The sequence below is a fragment of the Ctenopharyngodon idella genome, chromosome 18 (genome assembly GCF_019924925.1).
Source record: "Ctenopharyngodon idella isolate HZGC_01 chromosome 18, HZGC01, whole genome shotgun sequence".
NCBI classification, from domain to species: domain Eukaryota; kingdom Metazoa; phylum Chordata; class Actinopteri; order Cypriniformes; family Xenocyprididae; genus Ctenopharyngodon; species Ctenopharyngodon idella.
In genome coordinates, this window is record NC_067237.1 from 30,116,039 (window position 1) to 30,132,211 (window position 16,173).

The 16,173-nt window shown below is 35.2% G+C and overlaps 2 protein-coding genes across 2 annotated transcripts; both read left to right on the plus strand.

The window, feature by feature from the left end:
• Positions 1 to 967: 967 nt before the first annotated feature.
• utp15 (UTP15 small subunit processome component) lies at positions 968 to 8,465 on the plus strand. The gene is made up of 13 exons (XM_051869488.1): positions 968 to 1,107; positions 1,662 to 1,803; positions 1,946 to 2,038; positions 2,180 to 2,364; positions 2,512 to 2,690; positions 3,147 to 3,272; positions 3,474 to 3,609; positions 3,694 to 3,775; positions 3,883 to 4,038; positions 6,438 to 6,539; positions 6,633 to 6,766; positions 7,835 to 7,893; positions 8,011 to 8,465. Exons 2-13 carry the CDS (start codon positions 1,714 to 1,716, stop codon positions 8,223 to 8,225), a joined length of 1,557 nt encoding a protein of 518 aa, XP_051725448.1. The 5' UTR covers positions 968 to 1,107; positions 1,662 to 1,713; the 3' UTR covers positions 8,226 to 8,465.
• Positions 8,466 to 10,043: 1,578 nt separating this feature from the next.
• calub (calumenin b) lies at positions 10,044 to 15,597 on the plus strand. Its single transcript, XM_051869492.1, has 7 exons — positions 10,044 to 10,198; positions 10,742 to 10,973; positions 11,058 to 11,251; positions 11,528 to 11,694; positions 13,923 to 13,983; positions 14,133 to 14,332; positions 15,078 to 15,597. Exons 2-7 carry the CDS (start codon positions 10,753 to 10,755, stop codon positions 15,180 to 15,182), a joined length of 948 nt encoding a protein of 315 aa, XP_051725452.1. The 5' UTR covers positions 10,044 to 10,198; positions 10,742 to 10,752; the 3' UTR covers positions 15,183 to 15,597.
• Positions 15,598 to 16,173: the final 576 nt, after the last annotated feature.

Consider the following 16,173-nt stretch of genomic DNA (forward strand, 5'->3'; position numbering starts at 1 on the left):
GGGGCGTGAAGGAAAAGTAATATAACTAGTAGTGTAACTAATTACTATTGCCAGAAATTAATAAGCAAAGTAATAATATTACTTTTGAAAGGAGTAACAAGTAATAAATTACATTTTTTGAGTAATGAGCCCAACACTAGTTGCAACCGTCCCCACTCTCCCCTATATATAGTTTACATATGGTGGTTTATTGTCACGTATGAAGTTAGTCTTCAGGATGACCAGATTCCTCCTGACTTTTCCTGCAACTTGTGGAGATAATGTAGGCTAAGTAACTCAAAGAAATAGGTTGATCTATCCCTGCGTCTCAATCAGCTCCCTAGCTCCCTAGGTCGTGAATCAGTATATAACACTTTACGTTCCCTTCATTAGTGAAATTCAATAGGCTACTCACCTGTTCAATTCATCAATTAATTTACAAAAAAAAAAAAAAAAAAAAAATTCTAAAAGAAATGTAGGCTATAGAAAATATTCTTGACAGATTCTCAACCATTCTGCATTTAATGACATGCAATTATCAGGGTGAGACTATTCAACAGAGAACTACTATAATATAGGCTATTTTGATAAGCATGACAAAAAGCAATTGATAAACAGCAGACATTTGTACAAAATCAATTGCATGAACGTACCAAAGCAATATGTTCAAAATAATGAGAAATTGATTTTATGATGTTCACAAGTGACTGGATGATGTGGAGGTTCATTGTGTAGGCCTATACAATAAAATGTTTGGGCTGACATTGGAAAATTATTAATTCATAGGCTATTCATATTCCAAGCTCCAGATACTTCCTCCAGGAAATCATGTTGTGTTTGTACAATGTCTTCAATAAGAAGCGAAGAAAACTTATTTGATCAATGGTGTTTTGCACAGTCTGGCTGTTGTGTGTACATTTACGTGTATTATATTCACAAACAAGACCGTAAAATCGCTAAGAAACATATCATTCAATAAAGTTTGTTCAACACCGGAAGTGTGACGTCACACGATGGCGACCTCCATGTGGCTGTAGAATCAACGTGATTGTGCTCATGTTTTGTAGTCTGTAACGTACAGAGAAGCTATCAAATATCTGTTTAAATATTTTTGGAGGCCACAAAAAGGTAAGAAAACATTATAATACTTAGATTAAACGATGCTGTTTATTGAAAAAAACCATACAAGTGTTAATCTCCTCTTATTATAAGACTGTAAGTGTATGGCTGATAGAACTAGTTATTATTTGTAGAAAAAGTTGTATACAGGGATTCCTTATTTTAAGCGAGACCGTGAGCATATTTTATGTTTCCTCTTACATACTTTAAACAAGCTGCATGTTCCGAATAAAAATAAACACAACTTGTGTTCCTGTACTTTTATGAAAATAATAAAAAAAATATTGCTAATACAGATGCATTATTCAATATTTGCATTTGTATATTTGTAAATTATATTCTTCGGAATTGTATTTGTTGTTTTTTTTATTATTTTATGTTGATTGCCAAATGTCATATGTAAGGTTTTGAAAACGAAATCAAGCTGCAGTCATAGCTTGCGATACAATGCTAATTTATGTAAATTATAAAGCTGCCAAGTCTGTGAGCCTGTCCTTTTTATTTATTTTGTGTAAAGTTGTGATATTCGTTGTGATATCCGTATGAATGTTTTGATATTGCAGGTCCTCAGAGTGAACCTGTTGTCAACGGAGAATCAGAGTGTTCATATCTGAGATGGCTTCGTTTAAACCCACCAAAATTCAGATCTATCCAAAACTAGGAGAGAAAGTAACAGAGGATACGCTCTACTGGAAAAATTACAAGGTCTGAAAAAGCTCTTTTAGGAAGAGTTTTGCTCAATGTTTGAAGGTGTATCTTAGCAGCTTTAATTGGTCAACATTTCTTAGAAGTCATTCACAATTTATACACATTCGTTTTGATGACATTCTGTTTTTTTTTCTTTCAGCCTGCTGTGCAGATTAAAGAGTTTGGTGCTGTAACAAAGATCGACTTCTCTCCTCTCCCACCTCACAATTATGCTGTCACAGCCTCCACCAGAGTGAGTTCATTTTCTCTCACTACGTATTAATATTACATATTCACATATTCATGTACATTACAGAGTAATGCCATAAAATAATAATTGCCATAAAAATAATGTCACAATAAAAAAAACTGATGTTATAATGGTCTGCATCAGATCCACGTATATGGACCTCACTCTCAAGAGCCCATACGGAGCTTCACACGTTTTCGGGACACAGCATATGGAGGGAGCTTTAGAGGTGATGGGAAGCTGTTAGTGGCAGGAAGTGAAGAGGGACTCATCCGACTGTTCGACATCAGTGGCCGAGTGGCTCTCAGACAGTTCACAGGACACTCCAAGTATGACCTGGAATGAAATAATGACTATTGAATAATATATTTAATAACCTAAATCTCTCAAATCATTTCTTTAACCCCAGTAAAGCAGCTTTGTCACCAATTCTCTTGTCTTAAGTCTGTCTTTCCTATTCTCTCTCTCATGTGCAGGGCGGTACACACAACCGCTTTCCTGTCTGATGGGTTTCGTGTGGTGTCGGGGTCTGATGACCTGTCGTGTCGTGTGTGGGACGTTGCCAGTGCTGTTGAGCTCAGCTCATTCACTGAACACAAAGACTATATCAGAGCTGCCGCCCCCAGCAAACTCAACCCAGATCTGTTTTTCACAGGTTACTATTTTTTTTTTCTCTCCTCACTTTATTTAAATTTTCCATTTTAACAAAATATAACATACAATTACAAAATATATACTTATATAGCCTTCATATATGCCTTTTGTTAATAAAAGGATCCACACAACAAATAACATAAGAATAAAATGAATACTAAAAAAGAGAGTTTCACATGACATAAGAATAAAAGGGAGGGGAAAAATACACCAAAGCAACAATCACACATGCAAAAAAAAACAACAACAACATAACAATAATAATAATATAATAATACAGGTTACTATTTTTAATTCAAATCGCAGGCATTATCATCACACCCCCTTCCATCTAAATCTGGCTTAGCCAGATCCATACGTTTTAATATTGACAGAAATAAAATGAATAAGCCTCATAAAGGTTATAGTTTGTACAGTAGTTAATGTTTGCCCTGAATAATGGTTATCTCTTTTGCAGGTTCGTATGACCACACAGTAAAAGTGTTTGATGTGCGGTCAGGGAGAAGCGTGATGACCATGCAACACGGCCACCCTGTGGAGTGTGTGCTGTTGTACCCATCAGAAGCCCTGCTGGTGTCCACAGGTAGACAACACTCATCAGTCCCTTGAAACCATTTATTCTCATAGGTCATAATGCAGATATATAGACTTGGTGCATTAATGTAGTATTTAACTGCTGTGCTATTTTATTTGTGGCTCTTCCAGTTAAGATTTCAACATTGTCTGTTTGTTTTACAATAAAAGTTCTGAGTTGTGTTGAAATAAGTTTATGTATGCATTACAGGAGGGCGCTATGTGAAAATTTGGGACCTGTTGAAAGGCGGAGAGCAGCTTGTTTCTCTTAAGAATCATCACAAAACAGTTACGTGTGCATGTCTGAGTTCTACAGGCAACAAACTGCTCACAGGATCATTGGACAGGTATGTTTGCATGTGTGAGCCATAGTAAAGAAATGCTGTGGTGAAAAAGTTGGATTGATTTCTTCTGTTTTCTTTCCATGTTAGGCATGTCAAAGTGTATAACTCCTCCTATAAGGTTGTGCATAATTTCGACTGTACAGCATCCATCCTTAGTCTGGCTGTTGCGGTATGTTCGGTTCACTACACAGGAAGAAACTTATAAATATGAGTTTTTAAAAGTGATTTTTCACTTGCACTTGATTTAAGGTGTTGTTCATTGTGGTTATCCTCTAGCCTGATGATGAAGTAGTTGCCGTGGGGATGACCAATGGCGTGTTGAGCGTCAGGCACAGGAAACACAAAGAAGAAAAAGAGACGTTAACTGGTCGAAGGCGACGGGGCCCAGCGTACCGGGTCTTTGTCAAGGGGAAGAACTTTGTGCCCAAACAGGTGATATTTTATTTTATTTTATTATTTCAATAAATAATTAAATTAATTTTAAATTAAAATTTAATTAAAATTAAATTAATAACCAGCTAAAATTGCTCTGTAATATTGCTATGCCACAGCAGAAATATTAATATCATAATATAATTCATAAAATAAGACTTCTTTTTTTAAGCGCTGTTTACTAAGGCATGTATAAAATGAACTTTTTTTAGGGGCCAAGCACCGAAGGTGCTTAGGCACCTATTGTATCTGTTGCCGTTCTTTTTTTTTTTTCATTTTTATTCTTCTTCTTCTTCTTCCGCTCTGGAAGTCTATGGCAGCCCATAGAACCGCTTGCGGGAAAGTTATGAAATTTGGCACACAGTTAGAGGACAGTCTGACCTTTGGCCATAGCAAATTTGGAGTCTCTAACTCAATCCCTCTAGCGCCACCAGCTGTCCAAATTTGCACTCATGTTTATGTTAATAACTTTTGAACCGTAAGGGTTAGAAACAAAATTCGTCATGAAAATTTTTCCGCCATTTTGAATTTTCTGAAAAACCTACTTTTTCGAACTCCTCCTAGGCCATTACTCCGATTTTCACGAAAATTGAACCAGATCATCTTCAGACCATGCCGACAAAAAGTTATGGAATTCAAGTTGATTTCTCAAACCGTTTTCGAAAAACATGTGAACGAATTTTATGTAGCGCTTTCGAAAATAGACGTAAGGCTGTATCTCTGCAATGCTTTATCGTATTCAGACCAATCTTGGTACATGTTATGACAAGCATGTCCTGAGGCAACATGCAGCATTTCGGCGCAGCGCCACCTACTGGTCCGGAGATACGAAAAATGGGTATTTTTGCTTATAACTTCTGATGGGTTTGTCCAAAAATCATAACTTTGGTCTCGTTGGATTCGGGGCATCATGCCGAGTCGAATGATATCCAATTTTCCCATATCGGCTATTTTGGCCGTCGACCATTTTAAATTTTGTGCTAAAATGCTGTATTTTACGAACGCATTAGCGTATTGTTACGAAACTCGGTATGGGTCATCAGGACAATGCCCTGAAGGAGCCTGAGAAGTTTCGGACCAGCGCCACCTAGTGGAGAATTTTTTTTATTCATATGCTTATAACTTTTGATCTGGTTGGCTTATTTTCATGGGAGTCACATCCTTAGACTCCTGAATCCTTGCCGAGTCCAACGATACCAAACATGTTAGGTTTCAACTTACGGTTTGTGCGGTGTGGTGATTTAGCGCTTAAAAAAACGATTGCGAATATCTTTGGAACTGTTAGTCCGATCGAGACGAAACCAGCGTAGGAAACACGGAACCTAAGCTTGTTAACTATATGTTTTAGCCCAAATGTCAAAATTTTGATAGGAAGTGGCAAAAAAATCAAAACAAAGTCGTCCATGGGTCATTTTTTATGATCTCTTACATGTAAATGTCTATAACTCCAAAACGAAATGAGATATTTGCACCAAATTTGATACACACATGTATGGGGTCACCATGAGGACACATAAAAAATTGGTGAGATTGTGCCTCTTGGTAGCACTATAATTGAACAAAACATGAAATTTATAATAACTACAATACAGTATTATGATATAAAATGTTCTATTATATGAATGCATTGGTGTACCATTACGAAACTCAGTATGTGTAATTGGCACCATGCTTTGAAGGTTCTCAAATGGTTTTGATAATAACATTCGTTAAAAATGCTAATAGCTTTATGTAAATGTGGCCTATTGTAATGCGACTTGTCTTATTAGATTCTGTGGGTCATGCTGAGAACATTGATGCCAATTTTACAATAGTCAGCCAAACTTCCTGTCCGCCATTATGATTTTCTTTAATACCTACTTTTTCAAACTGATCTTAGACCATTCATCCAATTTTCACCAAAATCGAATCATATCATCTTCAGACCATGTCGAATAAAAGTTATGGATTTCGTGTTGATAGACTAAACCGTATTCATATACCACAGCGAAGAATTAGAGGCTTGATGCCAAAATGACTCGAGGCTGTATCTCTGCAATGCTTTGACATATTGACACCAAACTTCGCGATTGTCATTGTCACCTCACTCTGACCATACCGCAGGAATTTGGTCACAGCGCCACCTATTGGTGGAAAGTGATAAACCAGTAAATCTTTATTATTGATTGTATTGTTGATTTTTCAGCTCTTTTGCCTAAAATGATCTTAATAGGTTTTTAATTACTCACTGTTGCAGTTGGTCTGATGCTCACAGCCATGTTGGCTGGATTATTGTGCTGTTTTTGTGCTTGGCCCCGTAATTGCTGCTTGCAGCTATATTTAATTTAATTTTTATTTTATTTTATTTATTTATTTTTGCTTCATTTGTGTCTTACTGTCTTCATGTCTGTCTCCTTTAGGATGATTTTCTGGTCAGTAAACCAGTGAAGCTGCATCTACAGAAATATGACAAACAGCTAAAAAGCTTTGAGGTGTCCAAAGCGCTGGACACAGCTCTGCAGGTAAACACACACCTGTGTGGATATTAGACATTTAATGTTTGATATGACTGTTCAGATGAAGACATCAGTATATGTTTGTGCATGTTTACACAGACATGGTCACGCACCCATAAACCAGAGGTGACCGTTGCAGTTATCATGGAGCTTAACCGCAGAGGAACTCTGAAAAATGCTCTCGCAGGACGAGGTGAAGAGAGCTTAACCAAGATACTCAGCTTCCTTCTCAAGTCAGTAACAGTATTATGACTTAAGACTCTCATACAAAACATTTTACATTTATGAACACTTCAAAATGTAAAAAAAAAAACAAAAAAAAACATTAATACAGTAGTCAACGTTTGAAGTGGATCAAAAAAGTTAATCAAAGTTGTCCTAAGAAGAATGTTTTAGGACAACTTTAATAAAAGGTTTTGATCCACTTAAAATGTTGACTACTGTATATAGATGTAGTACAGCCTCATCAGGGGACTTGTTGAAATTCATAAATGTATGAAAGGTTACAGCTGTTCATGGGTGAATGGGTTATATTTCACTTTAAAATGTAAATATTAAAAACAGTATAGTTAGCATGAAGACAAAAAGTGGTTTTTGCATTGTGATAGTTTCATGATAGTTAAGCTCATGTTTTGAGTTTTGTTCTCATTGTTCTCACTGATTATAATTACTGTTATACTATTTGTGGCATATTATTTGGGTATAATATGCCACAGTTTACTTTATTTTGCTATCCTCACTTAAATCAATTAACTATAGTGTCCTGCTCCCACTAGTAAAAATATATCAAAAATATCAAAAATGACTATATATATATATATATATATATATATATATATATATATATATATATATATATATTATATACATTAATAATTTTAATTTAATTAAAAGAAAAATATATTGTGTGTATATGCATGTTATTGAAAGACTGAGTCAGATTCACCTTTAGACAGTTTACACTTAAAAGAGTCAGCACTTTTAATATTCTGTGAAATGCATGCCATTCAATTCTTGTGACGAAAGCTGGACTTCTTAGAATGGTTAAAACACTGGGAAATTCTTAGGCAGGTTCTCAGTGTGTGGTGAGTATGAGAATTTGGGTCACAGGACACAAAAGTGACCCAGAACAGGAGGTCAAAATCTTAAACATGAACAAGCCAAATGAGTCCAGATCACATTTTCTTGATTCAAAGCATTTAATGCCACTATACATTTATTAAGTGATAGTGACTTCGCTTGATATGAAAGGAATGGTTCAGAAATTAGGTTAAAGTATGATTTTGGGTATTGTTTTTCAGGCACATCACTGACCCACGCTTCTCTCGCCCTCTGCTCACGGTCGGGGATATTGTTCTTGGTGAGTTTCACATCAAATCACGTGCACGTGAGCAAATGAGAATGAAGAAGTGAACTGCTGGTTATGAAACGGAACTGTTTTTCAAAGGTTTTCTTCATGTGAAATATGTGTGTTTAGATCTGTATCAGCAGGTTATTCCCCAGTCACCTGTAGTCGAGCGGTTGATGCAGCGTCTTTTAGACCTGTTGGGTCGGGAGGCAGAACTTCAGCAGGAGCTTTTACAAGTCTTGGGAATCCTGGACACACTTTTCGCATCCTTGACCCTCAGAAAAGAGGTCACCACCCTTGCCGCCCCACCAGTAGCGCAGGGGTCACAGCTACAAGCCGCCTGACACCCATTACAAAACTCTGTGTAATCTTGTGACGCAACCGAAACATGCTGGACTTTGACAGAGGCGTGGTGGAAACGAAAGGGAAATTGGAAGGAAGCAAACATGAGAGGCGGCTGTGGGAAAGATGTTGCCCAATGTCAATGAATACTCACTGTGTCTGTGTGTCATCCATTTTCTGCTGATGTTTGCAGAATTTGAAACTGTATTTTGTATATTCCTATCATAAAATCTCTAAATCTTTGTGTTTTGGTTAGTTCTTTTTCGTTAATAATCAAAAAACATCCTGCTATTATGAAATGGGCCAATACATTTACGGGTGCTATTTTCTGTCTTTCTTGACCAATATCACTTCATAAAATCAAGCATGTTAGTCAATAATTTTGTGCATGGATGGGATGTTGTGTGGTCTGCCAGAAGTTAGAGTAATTTATTTAATATAATTTATTACAGCATGTAACCAATAATGTTCAGAATTAGGGGGATTAAAGAATCCATCATAGGGAAATCTTTCAATCACTAATCTGGATATTGTTGACCTTGAATGTAACCACAGATTTCTGGCAATATGTTAGTAGCCTAATATACTATACTATAATTTACTGACAATTCAGAATTTCTCTAACAAAAAAAAAAAAAAAAATTAATACCGTACGCAAAGAAGAAACCCATCTTCAAAATACATTGTATTATATGTATTTTTATTATATGTAATATGTAAACGGTACTCAACTCTATAGAAGCTTGTTTCTTGTTTAGAACTTTTAAAACAAGATTATTGCGACTTTTTATCCAAATTTTGACTTTTTTAGAATTGCGAGATATAAACTACATTTTTTAGGTTTTTATTTTTTTAAAAATATACAAATAGTAAACACGCGACAGACAACATGTAACGTCTTATAACATGTAATATAGTGCTTAATAAAAGTTCAAATCTAACATGCATAACTGGATGTAATTTGATTGAAAAAATGACATGTCAAATGGCTGAATGGCTGTTTGAAACATCTAAATACTGTTCAGAAACAGTCTAAAGCGCAGCCTGCTTTGTTTACAGAGGTTACCGGGGTAACGGCTGCATTTCTGATGTTCCATAAGCGCCATCTGTCTGAGTAAATGTGCATTTTCTTTCATATTTAAAAGGTTATTGAAACTACAAATATTCCAATAATTTCTGAGAGATGCTCTGGCTTGTGATGTGATGCAGGAGGGCAATATAAGTTTCGAACTTTATTATTTTTATATTTAATGCTGTACCATAATGCATTTTTAAGTGTGGGTTAGGTTTTTAATATACTTTTAGGACCATTTATTATTTTCACAATATTGTCAAGACTAAAACATAATATTATGTGAAATTTATAAGACTTGCGATGTGCGGGCTGAACAAAAACTTTTTTTGTAAAATGTCTATTTAGATATAAGGTGTTTTTTAACCTTTATTAAACCTCTTCAAACAACAAATAAACACTATCTTTGTTAAACACAACTACAATAATTCCAAGAAGCTACATGAAAAAAACGAGACACCAAAACTTACAAATAATAAATACCGAAATATATAATATAAAATATATAATATAATAAATATTTAAAAAAAACAATTAATAAAACAATTGAGTATACCATGTTTCAGCAGACATACAAGAAAATATGACTTCAAAAGGAGAAACATTGACATACAAGACAACATTCTGAATAAAAAATAATGCCTTGAGGACGTGGCAGTTCTAAACCAATGACATAATCACGTTTGGACTGAAGTGGACCAATCTTGAAGCGGCTCAGACGACTTTGCTCGGGCGGGCCTGAGTGCAATCTACAATCTGATTGGTGCGTTGAGCGAATTCTGAGCGTTATGTTCAATCTGATTGGTCGGTTGAGCGGGACATCCAGGGGAGGTTTCTCAAACTAGTTTTTGACATCCGGAGTTACTGAGATCAGCCGGGCGGCGTGAAACGATACGATATTTGGTAGGTAAAGTTGCATTAAACCATAAAACAGTTTATCGAATATACTCCGATATGCAGTGGTATGCTTCCCTGTTTCATTTATCTCGTTTGAGAGTTACGTGTATTTGCATGAAGCTTAACGTGGGGAGTTTAAAAGATGTTTGCATGTTTAAATATCGGTGATATTAATTAAATGTTACAATGAAATATTAAGAAAAAATGAGGTAGTATAATCTATTTGGTAACACTAGCAAAAAAGTATCAGGGTATTACCCTGTTTTTTTATTTATTTATTTATTATTATTTTTTTAGATATGTATTATGGGAGTGCCATGTAAAAAAAAAAAAAATCAGTACCAGGGTGTGTGTGTTTTTATATATATATATATATATATACACTGAAAAAAAAAAATATAGAGAACTTACTCTATGCATCTAGGAGCTTCCTGTCACATAAAATAAATACTATCAATGTATATAGAGTTATATAGGAATTAATATTTGTAACAATATTGCATATGTTTGCATTTATATACACTTGCTCTTCACTTCGCTTTTAAAAAGTGTACGAGAAGATGGACCTGTTGCCCCTCTTGTTGTTCGTCGCCCTCTGCGTTCTTCAGTCCTCCAGCAAACCCATGGAGAAGAAGGACCGCGTCCATCACGACTCCCAACTCAGCAACAAGGAGCACGATGATGAGGAGAACTTCGACTACGACCACGAGGCTTTTCTCGGACAAGAGGAGGCAAAGACTTTTGACCAGCTCACGCCAGAGGAGAGCAAAGACAGACTGGGGTAAAAACAGATGCACCACATATTTATGAGCTCTTCTGAGAAAGTTCTCCGGATCATTCGCTCTCTCTTTCTTTCTGTCTACAGTAAGATAGTAGAAAAGATTGATGAGGATCACGACGGCTTTGTGACTGTTGATGAGATGAAACGGTGGATTAAACACGCTCAGAAGCGATGGATCTACGACGATGTGGACCGGCAGTGGCATGCTCATGATCTCAACTCAGATGCTTATGTCTCCTGGGAGGAATACAAGAACGCTACCTATGGTTACATCCTTGGTGTGTTCATTGATGAGTCATATTTTAATCACGCTGCACATAGATCTGATTTGGTTTTCCAATCTGATCTTTTGGACTGATCGGCTACACCCTCATTTTCCAAGTGATGTAATCAAATCTATCTGACTATAATCTCAGCTCGAAACAAATAAACAGATTTGAGTCAGGTCAAAAAATAAAATGTTTACCAAGCAGTAAATTTACTATTTTTTTTTTTTTTTTTTTACCATGAATAGCTTAAAAATCGTGACTAATATGATGTCTGTGTGTGTTTAGACGAAGCAGATCCCGAGGATGGTTTTAACTACAGACAAATGATGACCAGAGATGAGCGCCGTTTCAAGATGGCTGACCATGATGGTGACATGAGGGCAAATAAAGAAGAGTTTACAGCGTTTCTTCACCCAGAGGAGTTTGACTACATGAAGGATATTGTAGTGCTGGTACGTATGGACAATCACACGTTGCATCTTCCATACTATTGCTGTTATCTTCTTTCTAGGGCTGTTGTGTTAAAATTATTAACCTATTTAACACTGCCCTGCCCCGCCCCACTCCAGACCTACATAGGTCATCTTACATTTCATACAGTTGATTGTTGACGAACATGATGCAGGGCAACAAAAATTCTGTGAAGCCTATAGAATGCAGTTAGAATGCCCCTAAAATTGAAGATATTGGGGCATAAATGCCCCTGTATGAGTTTGTCTCATATTTATATCATATATGATATAGTTAAATAATATCACTTGAGTGCAAATGTGCCTATTGATTTTATACAGCAGCTCAATAAATAAGAAGTTAATATTGTGTTATATTTATATAGACACAATATTGTCTGCTTTTTGCTCAATTGAATTTTGCCAATAAAAATATTACCTATAAAACACAGCAGAACTAATCCTGAATAAAACAGCTGTTTGAATGAATCAAATGAATGAGGCTGCTTTTACACTGGCACAAAAAAAAAGATTTTTAGTCACATCTGACACACGTGTAAACACAAAGATTTTTTTGCATCCGTTCTAAGCAACTTACAAATTTGTTTATAAATCAGATCCATATCCGATGTCTGGACGTCTAAACATGTATATCTGATTCCCCTTGGAATTCCAAGCCACTACAAGGCAAGGGCGACACGTTTGCCCACAAAGATAGCTGAAGCAGACATGTCTGTATGTGCTTGCCCTAAAACTCACTGCTTTTTTACTGAAGTGTAAACTTTATATATACAGTAGGTAAGAAATTGCGCACACATAGAAACATTGCCACTGTTGCCTCTGGCTTGCTTAGTTGGGAACACTTAATATTCAACAATATTATTGACTTGATTGCACTGACACTATTGGATGAGAACTGAACTGAGATGGATGATGACATCAATGTTTTCTGCAGAACTGCCTTATAGACGAATTGAACTAATTTAAAAATTGATGATCTTTACAACGGAACTGAATAGACAGTGAACTGACTTCAGCTGAACAATGACACTATTTTCTTTTAGAGCTGCTGTACAGCTGAAATGAACTCTGTTTGCATCATTGAATTATTTTCCTGTTATCGCTGTAAAGCTGCTGTAAAACAATCTGTATTAAATAAAGGTGACTTGACTTGACATTCAGGAGCATAGAACTAGTTTTCAACCTCTGCGCCATGAATTTTATAAATAAAACAGCTTCGCTACTGAACACTACATTACATTTCTCAGCAACGAAGGGATAGCTTTGCTGTTTCTGTAATTAAACTCACAGGTTCACTATTACATAGACACTGCACAGACTCGGGTAATTCGCGCTCACAAATCTCTCTCTCTTTTGTTAATTTGATCAAATTCATTCGAATAATTGTAATACTTGTCATGTCTAAAATGAGTGTGAACAGGCGGGACAAAAAAAAAAAAAAAAAAATTAGATTTGGAAAAAAGATCAGATCTGTGCATTACTTGAAGTGTAAATGCAGCCTGAATGGCAGCACCTACTTGCAGTTTATGTTTCCTATTTAGAGTATAATTTCATTAAAAAAAAAAAATAATTCCATATTGATAAAAACCCATTAAAGGGACAGTTCACCCAAATATGAAATATATATATTGTCATTTACTCACCCTCATGTCGTTTAATGTCGTGTGACTTTCTTTTGCTGAACATAATAGAAGATATTTTGAAGAATGTTGGTAACCAAACTGTTTAGGTTATCAGTGACTTTCATTGTATGAGAAACAAATATTAAATTATCTTCTTTTTATTTACCAAAGAAGAAAGAAAGTCATACATATTTGAAATGACATGAGAGAGAGTAAATAATGACAGAATTTTCATTTTTGGTGAACTATCCATTTAATACCCATTTAAAACCCATTAATCTCATGGCATTATTTATGCAATTGTAAATGCAATGTAAATGCATTCATGAGCTGCAATAAATGATATGTAAATATCTAAATACCAATTCAGATGCAGCTTTTGGGGGAAAAAAATCATGGCCATTGTAGCCTAGAAGTTTGTGTAAAAAGTTCTTTGTTGACTCAAATAAAATATTTCTTTCTCAAGCTACTTTTTGTAATGTCTTTTTGAAGCTTTTCTCATTTAACACATTAATGAATTTTAAATTATCTTTTGGGGGTAATTTGAATTTTTTTTTTTTTTTTTTTTTTGTCTGTTTTGATCTACAGGAGACCATGGAGGACATTGATAAAAATGGAGATGGTTTCATCGACTTAGATGAATATATTGGTAAGTTGTGTGTTTTGTTGTTGTTGTTGTTGTTGTTTTCTTTTAAAGTGTATGTCTGTATTTAAGAAAAACTGGAATGGGCAGAATTCAGTTGTATTGATTTGTCTCACATTTGCCCTTGTGTGTGTGTGTGTGTGTGTGTATTTCAGGCGATATGTACAGTCAGAATGGAGACTCAAATGAACCAGAATGGGTGAAAACGGAAAGAGAACAATTTACAGAGTTCAGGGATAAAAACAAAGACGGTCGTATGGATAAAGATGAGACCCGTGACTGGATCTTACCCTCCGATTATGACCATGCAGAGGCTGAGGCTAAACACCTTCTGTACGAGTCTGATGCAGATAAGGTAAAAATATGGTAATTCTCTATAATCTTGCATTTAAAGGGATCCTTTGCAAAAAAGTCAAATCCATTACATATTCAGCAATCTTATGTAAAAGCTGTAGTTTTCTCTATGTCATAAATCATTAAAATCATTGTAAAGTGAATTTCTCTCAGAAAAAAACATGTAAGATCTTTGCATGAAATTTAAATAGCTTTTAAATAAATAGTTAAGTGAATAAATAGATAAATAGTTTAGCCAAAATTGAAAATTTTAGCATCATTTAATCACCCTCATGTCATTGGAAACCCATTTAATGAAAAGTTTAGCACAACTTCCAAGCCGTTCTTTTCAAATAGATGGAAAAAAGTTTCAGGGTAAACCTGCTAAACCTCTCCTTTTGTGATCCATGGAAAATATTTGACATATGCTTTTGTTTGAAGTGACTTACATTATGTTTAAGGTATACATTTTATCAGTTCATGCATTCCCTGGGAATCGAACCCACGACGGTGCCATTGCCACCACCATCCTCTACTGTTTGAGCTAAAAAAAAATGATGAATTTTTGGATGAATTAATTTGATTTCATAAATGAGCCATAATTCTATTGTTTATATTTAAAAAAAAAAAATAATAATTGTATGATGTGCTAACTGCTGAAAATCATATATGATGATATGATTGTCTAGCCTGTTTTTGTTTTGTTTTTTTGTTTTTTTCCACATCTTGAAAGCTGCTTCAATAACAGCTTTTTTTTTCCATGATAGGATGGACGCCTCACAAAGCAGGAAGTTGTGGATAAGTATGACCTATTTGTCGGGAGCCAAGTAACAGATTTTGGAGAAGCTCTGGTCCGACACGATGAATTTTAATTTTGGGAACATTACACTTGAGAAATGCAAAAAGAACAATAATTTATTTTATGATTTAATTCATACAACATTATGAATCATTACTGTGTTTACAAAACATTTCTGTTTTTCTACGCCAACTTGATCAAATCCATTTTTTTTTGTTGCCTTTTTTATGTGAACATGTCTTTCGTAGCTTAATTCATCGCCGTTGGATTCTGATGAGATTTCAAATGTGCTGATGAAGTAATATTCAGGTCAGCTTGTGAAGCTTGTCAGTGATGTGTAGAGGTTTGCCTAATGGTTTATAATGCATTAAAAGCTCCCATATAATGGCATTTGTGTAACCCAACACAACATAGAGCACTAATTTCAAATGGAGATATTGCACATAATATGATTTGTTTTTTTATTAAAAAAAAAAAAAAAAAAAAAACCATACCATAATGTAAACTACTTCTCTAAATAATATCAAATGTCTTACAACCACTACATGTACATGTTATCTTCATTTAGCCAGAGGATGTATGATATTGAAAATAACGCATAGTAATAGATCATAGTTGATACGTTGCTTAATTTCATGGTCTTTGGATCAAAATAGACCTAAACCAGAGTTCTGGATTGGTTTGTTTCTTGAGCCTGGAGGAGAACGGGATGTCGTGGCTCAATGTGCTGATCTATGATCAATTTTATTGTTCTTTCATACTCAAAGTAAGTGACAGTAAGTGCAAGGACAGAAACTAATTAGGGACTTTTTATGAAAACCCCTGCTTAAAGGACCAATGAACACCATTCCACCTGCTGTGACCTGTCAGTGAGATCTTTTTGAAGTGTTAGTACTGTCATTAATGGACTGAACCTACAAACTAAAGCTGTTCTTTCCTCAAGTGCCTTTTTCCATCTCCCTTAACCTTCAAACTGCTTCAAAGTTATTATGCGAGGCTTTTTTTCTTACCCTTTTGTCCCCCTGTGCAATTCATACATGACTGAAAATGACTTCCTTACTTAA